At 48.2% G+C, this 17884-nt stretch overlaps 1 protein-coding gene across 1 annotated transcript in view; it reads left to right on the forward strand.

Annotated features, from left to right (window-relative positions):
* Window positions 1–17646, forward strand: part of Fbln7 (fibulin 7) — a 37472-nt gene extending 19826 nt beyond the window's left edge. Inside the window, exons 4-8 of the mRNA XM_059259570.1 lie at window positions 9717–9842; window positions 12726–12866; window positions 14051–14188; window positions 16720–16858; window positions 17146–17646. Of these exons, the coding sequence (XP_059115553.1) occupies window positions 9717–9842; window positions 12726–12866; window positions 14051–14188; window positions 16720–16858; window positions 17146–17518 (917 nt within the window). The 3' untranslated portion in view covers window positions 17519–17646. The remainder of the gene's footprint in view (window positions 1–9716; window positions 9843–12725; window positions 12867–14050; window positions 14189–16719; window positions 16859–17145) is intronic.
* Window positions 17647–17884: the final 238 nt, after the last annotated feature.

Here is a 17884-nt window from a genome sequence, read left to right on the forward strand (position 1 = left end):
ACCCTCCTTTCTTACAGCCTTACTAACTATATAGACCTTTAACTCCTTACCTAACCACTTCTAGGAATATTTAGATAACTTTCTGCGCTGACAGCTATGCTCAGCCAGAACACCAGTTCAAGCCTGCCTCTAATTATCATCATTGGCAGCATCCAGCCAGGTCCATCCCCAGATGGAGGAAAGTACCTTATCAGAGATACCTCTGTACTCTCTAAGAACAGACTTAAGCATCCAGGCTACCTGTTTGAGAAGGCCTGGTGGATGTGCCAATTAAGCTTAACTTCCTCCTTTCCCAAATCTTACCTCTTAGTTCCAGATCTCCCTTTAACTATCACCAGAGGCATCTAGCTGCACACAGGCTGCCTAGCGACTGAGCACACTTTCCCCCACCCTGCAGAAAAACGGCAGATAGCTTGGACAGATAGGAGCCACAGGAAATAAGAAGGCTGTTTTATTTTCTCCCATTAACCTAGCAACTTACAGATTCTTAACATTTTCTACCAATCACATTTAAGACTATAGCGGAACACATAAGATCCCTCTTCTTAGATATTACCCGAATTTAGCCTTTAGTTAATTCATTTCCCCATTAGTCACTTCCCTTTTGGGTTGCAAATGATAATTAAAAATTACTGCCTCTCTATGTGATTCTTATCACCCCTCCGTTTGACCCTGGAAGCCTGGTGGTCACTGCCTGAGGAAAATCCTTACCTACCTTTATGACCCCGTAGAATTCAAGCCTGGTGACCTTGCTTGACCAGGGGATTGCTATTGCTTGAGTTTATAACTGGACTCCTGAGAGACTTGGGGAGGACAGAGAGATGGAGAAACAGAGAGGGATAATGAGGATTCTGACCAGAGAGAACGTGTGGATGATATGGAAAATGAGGAAGAGTGAGATGGGGAAGTACTGGCTGGGTAAGAACAAGAGAATTAATATAGAACTTAGAGGGAGCAGTGGATAAATATAGAGAGAAATCAGGCAAGAAAGGAGCTAGGCATGAGAACAGAACTGAAGCTGTGTAAACAGGATGTTATTCCAGAGAATTAAAGTAAATGAACTATAGTCTCTATAGAGCTTGGTGTGCTGAGATTCTATTTCCCGAAAATAGTCCTCGCCATTAGTAGTTCTCTCTCCTGAGCCCCTGGGATGTATAATATTAAGGCTGGTCCCTCTAATATTATACAAGACAGGAACATAAATCTTAAACCAATGCAAGAGCACTGTGGACAGGGGACTTGGGGGTGGTATTCATTTAAGATAGGGCCTCTTTATGTTGCCCAGTCTGGTCTCAAATCCTCATTGAGTACTAAGAATTTAACCAAGAGCCTCATGCATGGTAGACAAGAGCTCCACCATTCTGCTACAATTGATAGCCCTGAATACTTAAAAACCTTGGAGATGAGTGGGGATTACCAGGAGGAGCTGGGACATGGCAGCACTCACTGGTCCAGGGTGCCCTTTCCTGTTTCCTGAGGTGGCTCAAAGGTTGATTACAGGTTCCAGCTCTCAGACCTCACTGGGAACCACTGAGATGATAAATCATGAGCTATGCAAACACACCCGGGCAAATGCCAGAGCCTGCTGTTCACCCTGACTCTGAAGGAATTCCGTCCAATTAAACACCTCATGAATGATAAAAATGCCATCCTAGGTGTGAACACAAGCTTTTCATTGCTTTGGGCATCTGTAGTTTTAACTTCCAGGCTGAGCTGCAGACCCTTGGTGGGGTCTTTCCATGTCCACTCAGCACCTTCAGGGCCCATTCACTTGGCCACTTGTGGCCTGATCTGCCTGCCTGTATTCTGTAGTGTGTACCCCACATCTGTCTGTCTCTTGCTGTGTCATGGACATCTGTTTGTAGTCCACCCCTGGCCACCATGACAGCACTGACATGGTCTTCTTTCCCCACCTTGTCCCTGGACTGAATGTCTGTGTATTGTCTTTTTAAAAATTTGTTTGCTTTTTGAGACAGGGTTTCTCTGTGTAGTTTTGGTGCCTGTCCTGGATCTCGCTCTATAGACAGGCTGGCCTCAAACTCACAGAGATCCGCCTGGCTCTGCCTCCCAAGTGCTGGGATTAAAGGCGTGCGCCACCACTGCCCGGCCTGTGTATTGTCTTGACTGGTGACCTTGACTGGTTCAATCCCTGGAACCTACATAGTAGGAGGAGAGAGCCAACTCCTAAAAAAGCTGTCCTCTGACTTCCACAAGCATACTGTGGCATGCATGCCCCCCCCTACATACACACACTTATATACACATACATGCCCCCCCCACATACACACACTTATATACACATGCATGCCCCCCACATACACACACTTATATACACATGCATGCCCCCCCACATACACACACTTATATACACATACATGCCCCCCCCACATACACACACTTATATACACATACACACATACATATACACACAAACAAACACACATATACATATGTACACACATACATGCATATAAACACATATTATACATGCACATACACACATTCTTACACACACACACATATACAAACACTAAATAACTGTTAATTTTTCCCAGGAGGCTGGAGAGAAAGCCCAGCAGTTAAGAGCTCTTACATACTGTTCTTTCAGAGAACTGGATTCAGTTCTCAGCACCCTCCAGTTCCTGAGTTTGGGTCCCCGGCATCCACATAAAAGCCCCGTGCAGAGCTGTGTGCCAGTAACCCCAGCACCGGGGAGAGAAGGGACAAGGGGCTCACCAGAGCCCACTGGCCAGCTCGTCTAGTTGAATTAGAGGGCTCCAAGTTCTCAAAATAAAGTGGACAGTTCTAGGCCATCTGACACCCTTTTCTGGCTTCTGTGGGCACTACACACACATGATATACGAACACACACTCAGGCACACATGTACACATAGCATAAATGAATATTTTCAGTTTCCCCCCAAAATATTGGAAGATGAAGGAAGACACACAGAATGGAGGCAAAGACACATGAGCCATAAAGACACTACGGAACTTTTATTCTCTGGTTTCAGCTCTGTATATATATATATATACACACACACACACACACACACACACATATGCACATAGTGGATAAGTGAATTCCAATTTCTTGCTATTGAAGTAGCTAGAGCCATTAAGTAAAGAATAAATAAGCAAAGTAACTGATAGTGAGAGTGTGGAAGCCTATGTGAGGCTCCGTGGCTTCAGAGTGGCCATTGTAACCATGTAGAAGTTCGCCAGGACAGACCGAGTCGGGGCCTAGCCAGGGTTTGAGTGGCTGCCTTAAACTAGCTGTGTGATGCTTGATTTCTGAGTTGGTTAGAATAAAGTGATCACATTTAATTTAAAAAAAAAATAAGACCTTGGATATTTTTCATCTCACTAAGCGTAAACTGGGCCTGGACGTTTACTCTGTACTGCGGGAACAAAATGTTTGTGTGCTACAACCAACCGGATCAACAAGCTGCCAGGCTCAGCCTCCCCCAGGTTGGCATGCTGTGCCTGCACTGGCGCTCACAGATGCTGTCTTCAGCCGGAGCCCCACAGCAGTGCCAGACAGCTGCTGTTGGATCTTCTCAGGGAGCTGTGACGATCTGGATTACGTGGATGAGACTTCGTGTTGCTGGAGCTGTTAGGATCAGAGCCTCGGCCCTGGCAGCCTTAACTACACTTGGCTACCCATCCTTGATAGGTCAATTAAACAGACTAGTAGTGAAAAACAAACATAAAGGCCTGGGCTGGGGTCCCCAGCACCCACATAAAAGCCGGGTGTGATGATGTGTGCTTGTAACCCCAGCGCTGGGGGCAGAGAGACAGGCAGGTCACCAGAGCCTGCTAGCCAGCTAGTCTAGCTGAACTGATGAGCTCCGAGTTCTCAAAAGCTAAGACAGAGGGACTGGAAAGATGGCTCAGTGGTTAAGAGCACTTGCTGCTCTTCCAGAGGACCTGGGTTCAATTCCCAGCACCGACATGGTGGCTCACAACTGTCTATATAACTCCAGTTCCAGAGGATCCAATGCTCTCTTCTGGCTTCTGTGGGCAACAGACACACACAAGATGCACAGACATACATGCAGACAAAATATACATTCACATGAAATAAAATAAACATGGACAGCAGTAGAGAAAGACACTCAATGTTGACCCCGGTCCCCATTCTGGCACGCAACAACCACCCCTGCCCCTGTGCACGCACATTAACATATATATATATATATATATATATATATATATATATATCACACACACACACACATATGAACAACAAAGAACTATATGCAACCTCCTCCTGGGAGACAAGTTCCTCCTCTGGCTGGCACCAAGCTTAGCCTTTTCCTTCCCCACAGGATGAGATTCCTGAAAAAATTCCAATTCGTGATGTCCTTTGTCTCAGTACTGTGAGAGCCCGTGGGTAGGAGTGGTGATTCCAAATGTCTTCAGAACACCTCCTCTCCTGCCAAGACAGTTCCATCCGGCTGGAGCTCAGCAATCTGGTGACCAGCAGCTGCCAAGTGTGCCCAGTTCAATTTCCACATCAGCAGTTCTGTCACTGTGTGTTGTAACCACAGGGGACAATAATCTTAATTACAGCCGTTCACTTCAAGACACAAAATTATGTCAGTGCAGTGAAACACTTGGCAAAACTCTAATAACTGGCCGGTCCCCACTCTGCAGGCCACGGATTTTTCAAGAGGGTGATGAACCGTACTTGGCATAGAAGGAAATTATACTTAACGACACCATTAAAGATACAGTGAGCAAGCCGGGTGGTGGTGGCACACACCTTTAATCCCAGCACTCAGGAGGCAGAGGCAGGCAGATCTCTGTGAGTTCGAGGCCAGCCTGGGCTACAGAGTGAGTTCCAAGGACAGTCAGAGCTGCATAGTGAAGAGACCTTGTCTCAAAAGGAAGGAAGGGAGGGAGGGAGGGAGGGAGGGAGGGAGGGAGAAGAAAAGACAAGAAAAGAAAAGATTCAGTGAGGGAGAGGTAGCTCAGAGGTTCAGAGCACTAGCTGCTCCTGCGGAGGATCTGGGTTCAGTTCCCAGCACCCACAGGTCTCCTCATAACCGTCTATAATTCCAGTTTCAGGGAATCCAGGCACTGCACACATGTGGTGCTCATACATATATGCAGGCAAAACATTCATAGACATAAAATAAAAATAAACTTTTTTAAAAAAAATCCAACACATAAAAATATAGAAAAAAGATCTTATAAACCAAAACTCCAATAATTTTCACAAAGCAAACTCCCTAGTGTCATAAAATATCTAATTAAAATAAAATTTTCCCTATTGTCATATGTATTTTTAGCTCTTTGTTTGAACTGGACCTCTGTAGTTGGAAGTTTCTCTGGTCCCACCAGGCCCCTACAGTCCCGTGGCCCGCTTACAAAATAATCATTCAGAAGCTTATATTATAACCACTTGGCCATTAGCTCAGGCTTAATACTGACAGCTCTTACACTTAAATTAACCCATAATTCTTATCTATGTTTAGCCATGTGGCTTGGTACCTTTTCTCAGTTCTGCCTTCACATCTGGCTGGTGACTCCTGACTCAGCCCTTCCTCTTCCCAGCATTCTCCTTGTTTGGTTGTCCCGCCTATATTTCCTATCTGGCTACTGGCCAATCAGTGTTTTATTTATCAACCAATCAGAGCAACACATATTCACAGCAGACAGAAAGACGTCCCACAGCAGACCCCAGATCAGCTCCATATTTCTAACTGGTTGTCCTGTCTCTTACATCTTGGAAAGTGTTGCTCAGGTCCTCCTTTTGAGATTTATTGGTTGATTCTTCAAGAAAAATTCAGGGTCAGTTCTCTGAGCTCACACACTTTTGAGACAATTTGTTAGAGGTCAGCTTGATTGGATATAAAATTGCCCATTTTGTTGACTGTCTTCAATACTATGCATCTGATTACAGGTGTAGGCGATCACGCCCAGTTTTATGCTGAGGACCAAGCCTAGCTCTTGATACATGCCAGACAAGCAGTCTGCCAACTAGGCAACACCCCCAGGCAGGACTCTTCAATAGGAAACCTTAGTTCCAGGGAGAGTCTGAGCAAGAGTCCCTAAAAGTTTCCTGCCAAAATGTCAGGGACAACCAGAGTTGAACACAAAGAAAACAAGTTCAAATAAGATATGGTTGTTTACATAAAAATGCCATAAAGAGTGTTACAGAGTCAATTCAGCAGTTAAAAGCACTTGTTGCTCTTACGGAGGACTTGGGTTTGATTCCCAGAATGCACATGGCAGCTCACAGTCCTATGTAGCTTCAGTACCTGGGGATCTTTTGCCCTCTTCTGGCCTCCACAGGAACTGCATGCATGGGGTGCACATATGCATGCAGGGAAAGCACATAAGACAATAAACTAAATCTAAAAACAATTTTAATGCCATCAAGACATTGGTGAAGTAGGACGTTCTGCTTTTGGTCACAATGGAAAAATAACAGGAAAGGAAATTTTAGAGGCTAAAGGTACACAGGGAAACGTACCTCATGTAAGTGGCAGGGGTGGGGTGGGGTAGCAGTGACGACACGGGACACACTCCTGACAAATCCCATGCAAGCTGGTACCCAAAAATAAAAATTAAAAACCAAAACAGAGGATGGACAACAAAGAATTGTCAGAAAGGCATACCCATATACCCATAAAACAGAAGGAAATTACAAGCCAATATTTCAAAACATGTCTATAGAAGTTTTTAAAATAGAGAGACTACAAAAACAACATCTAGGCAAGAGAGATGGCCAGTAGGGAGAGGCTCTCGCCCCCAAGCCTGATGGTCTGAGTTCAAGCCCTGGAGCTCACAAGGTGGATGAAAAGAACGGACTCTGGAGAGTTAATCTCTAACCTCTCCACTCATGTTCGTGTCCCGCCCCCCCCCCCCCAACAAAAAAATAACCCAATGTAAAAGAAAAACTAAAAGATGAGAAAACCTTTGAAATAAAGTCACTGGAACAATGGGAAATTTGAAACAAAATTCAGAACCTGGGAACAAAGAAAGAAAAAGAAAAAAAGAGGGAGAGGGATGAGGGTGCAGCTCACATGGTAGCGTGCTTGCCTAGTGGGGATGAGGCCCTGGGTTCAATGCCCGGCACTACACAGATCAGGCATGGTGGGTCATGCCTGTAATCCTAGAACTCAAGATGTGGAGACGGGAAACCAAAGACCAAGGTCATCCTCAGCTACATATCACGTTCAAGGCCAATCTCTGCTACTTGAGACCCTATACATAAATACTTTTTAAAAGAGAAAAAAGTGTACATATGACAGTTCACTTTTATAGAAGAATAAGTGTTCATGAAACAGGAGAGGGAAACATGATCTTGCCCATGCCATGGCTTGCCAGCCTTTTACTTAACACCGTTGCCATTGGCCTCTTCACAGTTCTAAAATCATAGCTGAAGGCCACAGCCTGGGACACACTTGAATGTGATGACAGCTATCCTTCAATTGGGACATACCATTTGCCAGCCTGGGCATCAGGCCATTGAATACCTCTGACTGCTCATCAAGATAAGAAATGCAGAACGTCTGTCTGGAGCCAGTAATGAAATGAGTCCGCTGGGACACCTGTTCACATCTCTGTCCAGCTGATGTCAACCTAGCCCCCCCTGAGGGGTTCAGGTGCAAGCTCGGCTTGTCTTCCACTGGAGTCTCCCTGAGGACAGACAATGGTGTGGGTGTGCTGAGACCAAGCTGAGGGATAGAAGCACTCACACTTTCTGGCTTCCTTCCCATACCTTCACGATTCATTGATCTGCCCGCTTTCAGAGGGGAGCAGTAAGCAAGGATAGGTTTGGATCTTGAGAGACCTTGGAACACTGACAGGGATGGGGGGGGCACTGTCATTTGTGTGTAGTATAGTCTCAGGCACATTCCTGGAAGTTGATCATCCGAAAACAAGCTGACCAGGGAAGCATGTCACCGGCCTGAGGTTACAGAGAAATGGATATAGGGCCTTCCCTGTGGACAAACTGTTTGGACAGTCTGAGTCTTTTTTTTTAAATTTATTTATTTATTTATTATGTATATAGCATATGTGACTGCAGGCCAGAAGAGGCACCAGATCTCATTACAGATGGTTGTGAGCCACCATGTGGTTGCTGGGAATTGAACTCAGGACCTCTGGAAGAGCAGTCAGTGCTCTTAACCTCTGAGCCATCTCTCCAGCCCAGTCTGAGTCTTAATAAGGGAAGCCAAGGTCTCTTCCAAATGACCCAGAATGAGGCTATGGTTCTCACTAGATGCAAAGTCCCTGCTTCTTCCTTTCTTTCTTCCAGAAAGAAAGGTCACTGCTAGGCCTGAAAGGGGACGTTCTCAGGTTTCCCTCCTCTGGGAGATGCTCAGAGGTTAAGAGCAAGCACTGTTCTGCGCTGTAGGGAAGCCAGTGAGCTGACAAAGCTCCTCTTGGATGGAAATGGCTTGTGTATGTATGTGCTTTAACAGGCCTGGGACATTTGTAACAGAGAAGGTTCTACAAACTCATCTTTTCCAAAGTAAGACATTTTACAAGTATTGTAAACAAGGGAAGAATAAAAAAATGATAAATGAGAAAAAAAAAAAAAACCTAACCAACAACAAACACCCGTAAGCCTAGCAGAGAAAAGCTGGAACTCAAGTTTCTTTGTGGGGGCAGTACTGGGGATTTGAACCTAGGGCCTCATGCATGCCGGGTAGGTACTCAACTGCTGAGCTAACTAACTCAGAGAAAAAAAATCCTACTGAACTTTTAAAGTTCTCTTCCTTTCTCTCTCTCTTCTCTCCTCTCCATGGAACAACAGAGTATGCAACCCCAGAACTACTCCCTTCATCAACCCTGGAACCGTCAATAGCCCCCCATTGGTGGAGCTCAGGGGAGCTGAGTATACATTGCAGGATTAACTTTCCCCATCTCTGGATATTCCAATGAGCCATCCTCTCTCCCTCTTTAATTTCTTAGAATTGAACTCCTGTTTGAAGGATGATCCAGGGATGGAGATGTGGCTCAGTTAGTACAATAAGGTTAGCATGTCTGAGGCCCTGGAGTCCACCCCAGCATCGAATAAAACTGGGCATAGTGATACACAGCTGTTAATCTTAGCACCCAGGAGGCGGAAGCAGGAAGATCCTAAGTTCAGTTTCATCCTTGACTGAACAGAGAGGGAGTTCAAGGCCAGCCTAGGATCTATCTACCTTGGAGCAGAGTTGAAGGGCCTCGCTCACAGGCAGAGGCCAACACCTGGCTACAGCTGTGTCCACAGCACCCTTGTAAATTACAGCATCAGGTTCCTTCATGGAGCATGGGCGGTGTTCTGCCAGTTCCTGCACATAGAGCCCCGAGTGGGCACGGTGGGAGGCAGGTACTCAAGACCGGGCATGGTGGAGGCAGGTACTCAAGACCGGGCACAGTGGAGGCAGGTACTCAAGAAGCAATGACCTCATCTCAGCTCATAGGTTCCCTTGCAGCTCCCACAGGAAGAGAGAGTGCAAGGGCAAGGTAGAAAGCTGGGGTGGTGATGGTGTAGTGGAACATGTCTGTTCCCAGGAGGCTGAGGCAGGAGGATCACAAACAAGCATGCTAACCTGAGCTTCATAATGAGACCTTGTCTCAAAAACAAACCAAAACCAAGCCAGACAGGAAGCTGGAGTGGTCCTGCAGTGTGAGGGAAAACCCACTACTGTTAGCGTTTGCTCGATTGAGCACTAGAGTCCACATAACCATGTGTTGACATCATTCCCTAGACATCAGGGCATGCTCCAGCCAGCCTTGTCACAACGGTGGGACGTGTGTGGAAGGAGTCAACCAGTACAGATGCATCTGTCCTCCAGGAAAAACTGGGAACCGCTGTCAGCATCAGACCCAGGCTGGTATGTAGCCACTGTGGGACTTGGTGAGGATGCTCCCCTGGGGGCTGGCAAGGATGCTGGTCGTGGTCACCAAAGGCAGATGTGTTAGGAACTCTGTGCCTCTTATAGACTCAAGCTTTTCCTCTGTGGTTCCCATCCACTGGCTGACCCTGCTGGTACCCTAAGGCGCTCCTGTAGATGGGCTCTGCTCTTTTTTTATAACCAGAGTTTTGATCCTTCTTTTGGAGAGACAGGCTCCAACTTAACAGCATGCAGATCAGAGATGTGGCCTGCTACACGGGGCACGTTTGCCGGCTTAGTGTTTCGCCCGCTAGCAGAATCGCTTTTCCTTCCGATGATTCTATTACACCCTGCAAGGTCAGCAGCCCAAGGTATTTTAAGATACGAATAACCAGACATTTGAGTCCCAGCACACGGCAAGAAAACCTCATGATAAGCAATCTATGAAGGATGGGTGAGGGGTTTCACACCATTCTGCAACTGAGAGGTGTAACTGAAAGATGCCCTTTTCCTTTGCCGACAGGCCTGGCATGTCGATATTTCTGCGTAGACACATCCCGTGGGGGAAAGGGCATTTTGGTGGATAGTGTAAGGTCCAGAGAATAAGAGCTGACAAACTCTTGGGCCTGGAGATGTAGCTCACCTTGTAGAATGCTTGCCTCCCAGGCAGGAAGCCATGCATTTGATCCCTAGCATCACATGATGCTGGGCATGGTGGTGGTGGGCATCTGTGATCCCAGCACCAGTGAAGAAGAAGCAGGAGGATCGGATATCTAAGGCTATCCTTGGCTTCATAGCAGAGTCTAAGTCCAGCCTGGAATACAGGAGACCCTGCCTCAAATAAAATAAAACAACAACTTCATGCCCTCTAGAGCAGCCAGCTCCAAGTCAGGGTTAAATAATGCACCTACAAGGTTGCTGCTGACTGCCTCGACAAGTCAGTGGGACTAGCCTGACAGATCCTTTCTCATAGTGAAGAGGTCCCCTGTAGCTCTTATGTCTGGAGTCACCTTCTGTTGAAACAGTGGGAGGCGGGGCTTTCTTGGAAGCTCACTGACTGTTTACAAAGAAGAGCAGAAAAATTTCTTTTCGCCTTGGTGTTGAGGGGGTCTCCTGCTGTGGGACCTTCGGGTCATCATTCCTCATTTTATGAAGTGTCTCCAAGTCTGGAGTCTTCTCCAGGAATGGAGAGTAAGAAGTGAGCAGACCCACACTAAAAAATGACCCAACAGACTTACCTAGAACCTTCCTGGACTAGGCCTCTTTCCCAGTACTCTGTAAGCCTCTCCCCAGTATTTTTCTAATTTCTAATTTTTAAATTGTGGGTGTGTGTGCATTTGTTTGTGTGTGGATGTGTACACTTGAATGCAGTACTAGTGGAAGCCAGAAAAGGGCTTCAGTCCCCTGGAAGTGGAAGTTGTGAGCCTCCCGATGTTGGTGCTGAGAATCAGACTCTAGTCTTCTGGAGCAGTGGTTCTGGCTCTTAACCACTGAGCCATCTCTCCAGTCCCTAATATTATTTTGAGACCGAGTCTGACTCTGCTACCCAGGCTGCCCTTGAACTGGACTCAGGTGATGCTGCCTAAATCTTGAGAATAACTACAAGAATTATTTTTGTTTGTTTGTTTGTTTGTTTTGTTTTGGGGTTTTTGTTGTTGTTGTTGTTGTTTGTTTTTGTTTTGTTTTTTTGAGACAGGGTTTCTCTGTGTAGCTTTGCGCCTTTCCTGGATCTCGCTCTGTAGACCAGACTGGCCTCCAACTCATAGAGATCCGCCTGGCTCTGCCTCCTGAGTGCTAGGATTAAAGGCGTGCGCCACCACCGCCCAGCCAAGAATTGTTTTTTAATAATCCATTTACCAGAGCTGGAGAGATGGTCAGAGGTTAAGAGCAGGTACTGTTCTTGCAGAGGTCAGGGGTTCCCAGCATCCACATGGTACCTCACAGAAACCTTTAACTCTCCAGTTCCAGGGAGATCAAGAAACCGTCTTCTGGCCTCCACGGGCATCAGGCACTACATGTTGTACATGTATACACGCAGGCACTTACACATACAATCTTTTTAAAAATTCTTTAATCCTAGAACTCAGGAGGCTGAGGCAGGAGTTAAAGGCCAGCTTGGTCTACACAGTGAGTTCCAGGCCAGCCTGGGCTACATAGTGAGACCCTGGTTTTGCTTGTTTTGTTTTTATCCCATTTACCTTATTTTTATTGTGGTTAGAAAACTAATTTCTGGGGGTTGGGGGATTTAGCTCAGTGGTAGAGTGCTTGCCTAGCAAGCGCAAGGCCCTGGGTTCGGTCCTCGGCTCCAGAAAGAAAAAAAAAAAAAGAAAACTAATTTCTGTTCTTGGAAAGATGCAAAAACTGTAATAATAAAACCATCCTTGAACACATAAAAGAAGCTGCAAGCTGTGTAAACACACACACACACACACACACACACACACACACACACACACACGGAACAGAAAAAGTGGAAGCTCAAGATTTTAAACTCGAGGAGTCACTGCATCGTGGGCGTTGTACAAGATTCTCAAAATGAGCCTGGCAGCTGTGGCGCACACCTTTAATCCCAGCACTCGAAAGGCAGAGCCAGGCGGATCTCTGTAAGTTCGAGGCCAGCCTGGTCTACAGAGCGAGATCCCCGACAGGCACCAAAACTACACGGAGAAACCCTGTCTCGAAACAAACAAACAAACAAACAAACGCTCCCTCACGGGTCCAGGTCCTTCCTCTCCGGCTCGCAGTGGTTTAGGTTCAACCACTTGTCATTTCTTCCCTGCCGTACAGTATGCACGAGAGATAGGGTCTCGCCAGCCCCGGGGCGCACTGCAGGTGCCGGGGGTGCCGGGGTGGTCGGGCGCTGAGCGTGTCTTCTTCCCACAGCGGCCCCCGAGGGCGGTGTGGCCGGCGACCCCGCCATCAGCCGCGCGCCGCGCTGCGCGCAGGTGGAGCAGGAGCAGCACTGCAGTTGCGAGGCGGGATTCCACTTGAGCCGCATGGCGGGCGGCGACAGCGTCTGCCAGGGTAGGCTCCGGCTCCGCGGGGGAGCGGGGATCGCGGGACCTGAGCCTGGGAACCAAGGGTCCCATCTGCAGCCCTGGGGCGGAGTGCGGGGTGGGGCGAGGGGCTTCCTGGGCATGATCTCAGAAATACCAGCGATTTGCCACGATGGATGAAATTAAAGGGTAGACTTCAGGGGGATTCTGGAGACTGCACGCCCTTCTTGGTTCTCCTCCCTGCATACCCCTCTTACCTTCCCACCGCTGGGCTCCAGTAGGGTGCATTGGGGCCTTCTCTGAGACAGTGTAGACAGCAGATGGAGTGCTAGGGATATGCATTCAGTCTCTAGAGTGCTTGCCTAGCATGCACGAGGCCCTTCGTCCAATCTCATCACCACCTAAATTTGGAGTGACAGGCCCGTAATCTCAACCCTTGGGAAATGGAGGCAGGAGGACCAGAAGTTCAAGGTCATCTTCTGTAACACAGCGGGAAGCAAGGGAGGAGGAAAGCAGCCTGGGGGTGATAGCCCAGAACTACTGTGCCCAGTTGTGACCACAACCTCCTCCCTGTCCCCTGGCAGCGTGGCAAGGGAGTTGCTGGGAACACTTATGGCAGACAGGGCCATGGATGTGGGCACACACTGAGACTCGCTCCCTAGCCACCTCCTCTCAGTTTAGCTGACTCCAGAGCATCTCCAACCTGAGATCTGGCCAGTTGATGCTCATGTCACAGCATCGGAAATAAAAATACTCCCCACCCACTTCTAAAGCGGAGTCTCACTATACAGCCCAGGCTGGCCTCCGACGGAGGTCAGTGCCTCAGCCTCCCAAACACTGGGGTTACAGGCCTGCCTCACCACACAGGCTGCAGGGCTCCCTTACTCCGCATCTCCATTGCTGAAGTTGAGGAGAGCCAAGATGGGTGTCTGAATCTGGTTCTCCTCCCCGACTGTGGTACTTGACTTGCTAGGCTTTGTAGCGTTTCCCAGGTTAGACTGAGGAGCCCCCCCCCACCCTGAAGCCCCCCACATCAGCTCCTTCCACTCCTCCCTTAAGCCCTCTTGGCCCTTGGGGGGAAGGGGAACATCCCAGATGCTCCTCTGCAGGTAGAGTTTGTCGCTTTATCCCGCTATTTAGTCACAGTTGCCAAAGAGTCTCGTTGATGGAGGCCACGTAGCCTCCTGGAATCAAGGGCACTTTTGTCCCCAGATGTGAATGAGTGTGAGATCTACGGGCAGGAAGGACGCCCCCGGCTGTGCATGCATGCCTGTGAGAACGCCCCTGGCTCCTACCGCTGTACCTGCCCCAGTGGATACCGGATCCTGGCTGATGGGAAGAGCTGTGAGGGTGAGTGAGACGGCAGCAGAGGAGGGTGACCACGCGGCGCGAGGTCACCCTCCACACCTGGTCACCTGCTGCTGTTATGACCCCTGCTCTCATCCCATTCAGGAGTAATTAGGCTAAGAGAATCAATGATCTGGGCACACATTCAATCTTGGAAAAGAAATTAAAAAGAACTCTCAAAGATCAGGCTATACGTTCTACACAAATCAGCTGTTTAACCATCGAGCCTCTTCTGACCTCATATGAGTGACGTTTCTAGGTAAGGTCACTTTCTCTTATTCAGCACTGCCCTCAGCCAGACCTGAACCCAAAGGCTAAGAAGCCAGCCAGAGTCCACTTTATTGGAACCTGATGGGACCTCGGAGGCTTCACGGCCCTGTGTGTTTGTCCACCTACTAGTGTCCTCTGACTACAGGTGCTGTATCTCAGCATAGCCAGGCTCGACAGCTCTGGCCATGTGTGGTGGCTAGCTGAGGACAACAGACAGACAGAGCCACCAATGACAGGCAGGAGCGAGGAACAGGGCTCATAAGAGCCTGATGACAATTGTGGCTGGAAGTATTCATCCGCCACCAGAACTGAGCCCAGGCTGAAAACAGAAACCACGGCTGCTCAGGCCTCCATTCGCCAAACTCCACTACACACCAGAAGACCTGGGAATCAGAAGGCCTGGAAGTCTAGGCAGACGGTCCAGGCCAGTCAGTCTCCCAGGGACAGAGAAAAAGATTAGAGGGTGAGTTGTCAATGCAAACACCTGGCTCAGATTCTACTTAAGTGCCACCCATCCATTGTGAACCCCTGGACAACAGGGCTGAGGTTTCTCTGTTTCCAGACATGGTGCAAATAAGTACTTTCATCAGCAAGGAATATCTGCAGGTAAAGCGGGAGTGGGGGGTAGAAAGGAGAGATTGAAAGCTGCAGGCACCATCATGGACACCAGACAAATCTAGCAGAGCCTGGGCACACCAATGGGAGGCCTCCTGTTACCATACCTCCTCTGAAGACAAACACAGAGGTTAATAAACAGAGATACATCAGTTCTCCATATTAGCACAATCAGAATACAGTAGCCCCCTCCCATCCATGGGTCAATATCCAAATTCAGAATAGTGTCAGCCCTACATGTATGATGTTTCTGTCCTACAGTACATACCTAGCATCGTGAAGTTTAATTTATAAATTAGGCAGAGCAAATATTAACAGCAACGAATAGCAAGATAAATAACTATAATATACTATAATAAAATTTATTAAAAGCTAATGAACTGCTTGTTTCTAAAAATTTTTATTTAATATTTTCAAACTACAGTTGGCCACAAGTAAGTCAAACCATGTCTAAGTTGGGACTGCTGTATACAATTCAGGCCTGAAGGGAAAGTAGAGTTTCCTCTTGCTCATCTTGATTAGGAGTTGGGGCTGCAGGGGACCTCTGGGGAGAACGCAGCTGCTTCAGGCTCACATTGGGATGATGTTCAGGCCTGACTCCCCCATGGACTAAGGACACTGAAGGGCACCCAGTGGGTGTCAGAAAATGGCTCTGAATTACGGAGGAGAAGGCAAAGAGAAAGGGCAAGAAGCTAAGCCACAAGCTGACTTGGAATTTAAAGAGAGAGGTAGCTCTCTGGTGACATCTTGTTGGACTCTAGTGTAAGTCACAGAGGAGTGGGCAGCTGGGAACTAGAATAGGAGATGTCCAGATAGCTATTCTCTACCCATCTACACTTACGCTCATCCACCCGCCTATTCATCTGCCCACCCATTCATCCACCATCCATTCATCTATCATCCACCCATCCACTCCATCATCCATCTCACAGTACTCATATGGGCCCACATGGGGCTTGGGAAGGGACAGCCTCCAGCTGGGTAAATTCACTGGATGTTTGTAAAGAGCACAGAGAACTCATAAAAAATGACCGAGTTGAGATGTCTGCTTTCGGTATGGGATGTGGTTAAGGAGGCAGACATTCCTAAAGGGTTGAGTCTGAGTGTGAGGACAACCATGGGTAATAAGGAGACTCAAAAGCGCCTGGGGCTGAGAAGGAGGCAGGTGACTGGTAACACTCATTTGGTGTTGGCAGGAACCCCTGTCACTTGTCACAGCCCAGGATAGGAAGACAGCATCCCAGGGAGGGGGATTCACCACCACAATCCTAGAGCCCTTCTGAAGGACCTCATTCCAGATGTTGAAAGAATGTCTGATAAGGTTCTTGCTGTAAGGGGATGGATCCCTGGCACTCACGAGCCAGCCAGCCTAGTGTGAGCTCCAAGTTCAGTGAGAGACCCTGTTCAAAAAAAAATGTGGAGAAGTGATTGAGGAAAATTCCCAAATCGTCAGCCTCTGGTCTCCGCACACATGCACACTCACATGAATGTGTGCTGCCCCCGACACACACAGAGTAAGTGGTGGGTATTTGGAAAATTTACCCTTTGTGGAGTCTCCCATTCCCATTGCCTGTTGGGGTTTCAAGTGGCTGTATGATGCAGGAAAGTCAGGAAGATTCACAGCCTTCATTGTGTCTCCTGAAATACAGATGTTGATGAGTGTGTGGGTCCACAGTCCATGTGCCCCCAGGGGACCACATGCATCAATACTGGAGGAGGTTTCCAGTGTGTCAGCCCTGAGTGCCCCGAGGGCAGCGGCAACGTAAGCTACGTGAAGACATCTCCCTTGTGAGTAGATCCAGGGCTGCCCATGGCTGGGCATGCAGTTCATGGGGGCGGGGGTGGGTGGGTGGGGGGAGGCAGATAATTTCATCGTACACAGGAAATATGAAAGACAGAGAAGCTTCTTGGAGCTTCCATTTCCCCTCTAATTACCAACTCACATGAAGCACAGACAATTTGTTCTTCAAGAGATACTAGAGTCCACAGGAGTGTGGCCTCTTCAGGAGGGCAGATGGGGTAGCCCCTCTTGAGTTTTCCCAATCCTAACTGTCTCCATTTTACCTCTGCTCCAGCCAGTGTGAGCGAAGCCCCTGTCCCATGGATAGCAGGCCATGTCGCCACCTGCCGAAGACCATCTCCTTCCATTACCTCTCTCTACCTTCCAACCTGAAGACACCCATCACACTCTTCCGCATGGCCACAGCCTCAGTTCCTGGCCATCCTGGGCCCAACAGCCTGCGCTTTGGAATTGTGGGTGGGAACAGCCGTGGCCACTTCGTAATGCAGCGCTCAGACCGACAGACAGGGGAGCTCATCCTTACACAGACCCTGGAGGGGCCTCAGACTCTGGAGGTAGATGTTGACATGTCAGAATACCTGGAACGCTCCTTCCAGGCCAACCATGTATCCAAGGTCACCATCTTTGTGTCTCGCTATGACTTCTAAGGATGCCCTGGCAGTCAGGGGACTGAGATTTGAGATCTGGGCTGATTTCTCTTTCCCAAGGACACAACTGTAGGCAAGAGCTGCGATGGTCATTTCTCCTCCCTGTCATGTTCCCATCTACTTGGCCTGTTCACCCAGGCTTTTAGAGCAATATACTGTGCTCTGTCTCATGGGCTGGCACAAGGAAGCCAGAAAACAAGCGTTGTACCACCATCACACTTCTTTTTTTTCTCTGCTTTAAGCCCCACTGTAGTTACCCGCTTTGGAGACAGAACAGAGTCTCAGAATGCTGTGTGAATGACTGTGTGAGTTTGAAACGAGCTGAGGTGGGGGAGGAGCTCGTGGTGCGTGTCTGAGACAATGGCC

This window comes from Peromyscus eremicus, chromosome 4 (assembly GCF_949786415.1).
Source record: "Peromyscus eremicus chromosome 4, PerEre_H2_v1, whole genome shotgun sequence".
Classification (NCBI taxonomy): domain Eukaryota; kingdom Metazoa; phylum Chordata; class Mammalia; order Rodentia; family Cricetidae; genus Peromyscus; species Peromyscus eremicus.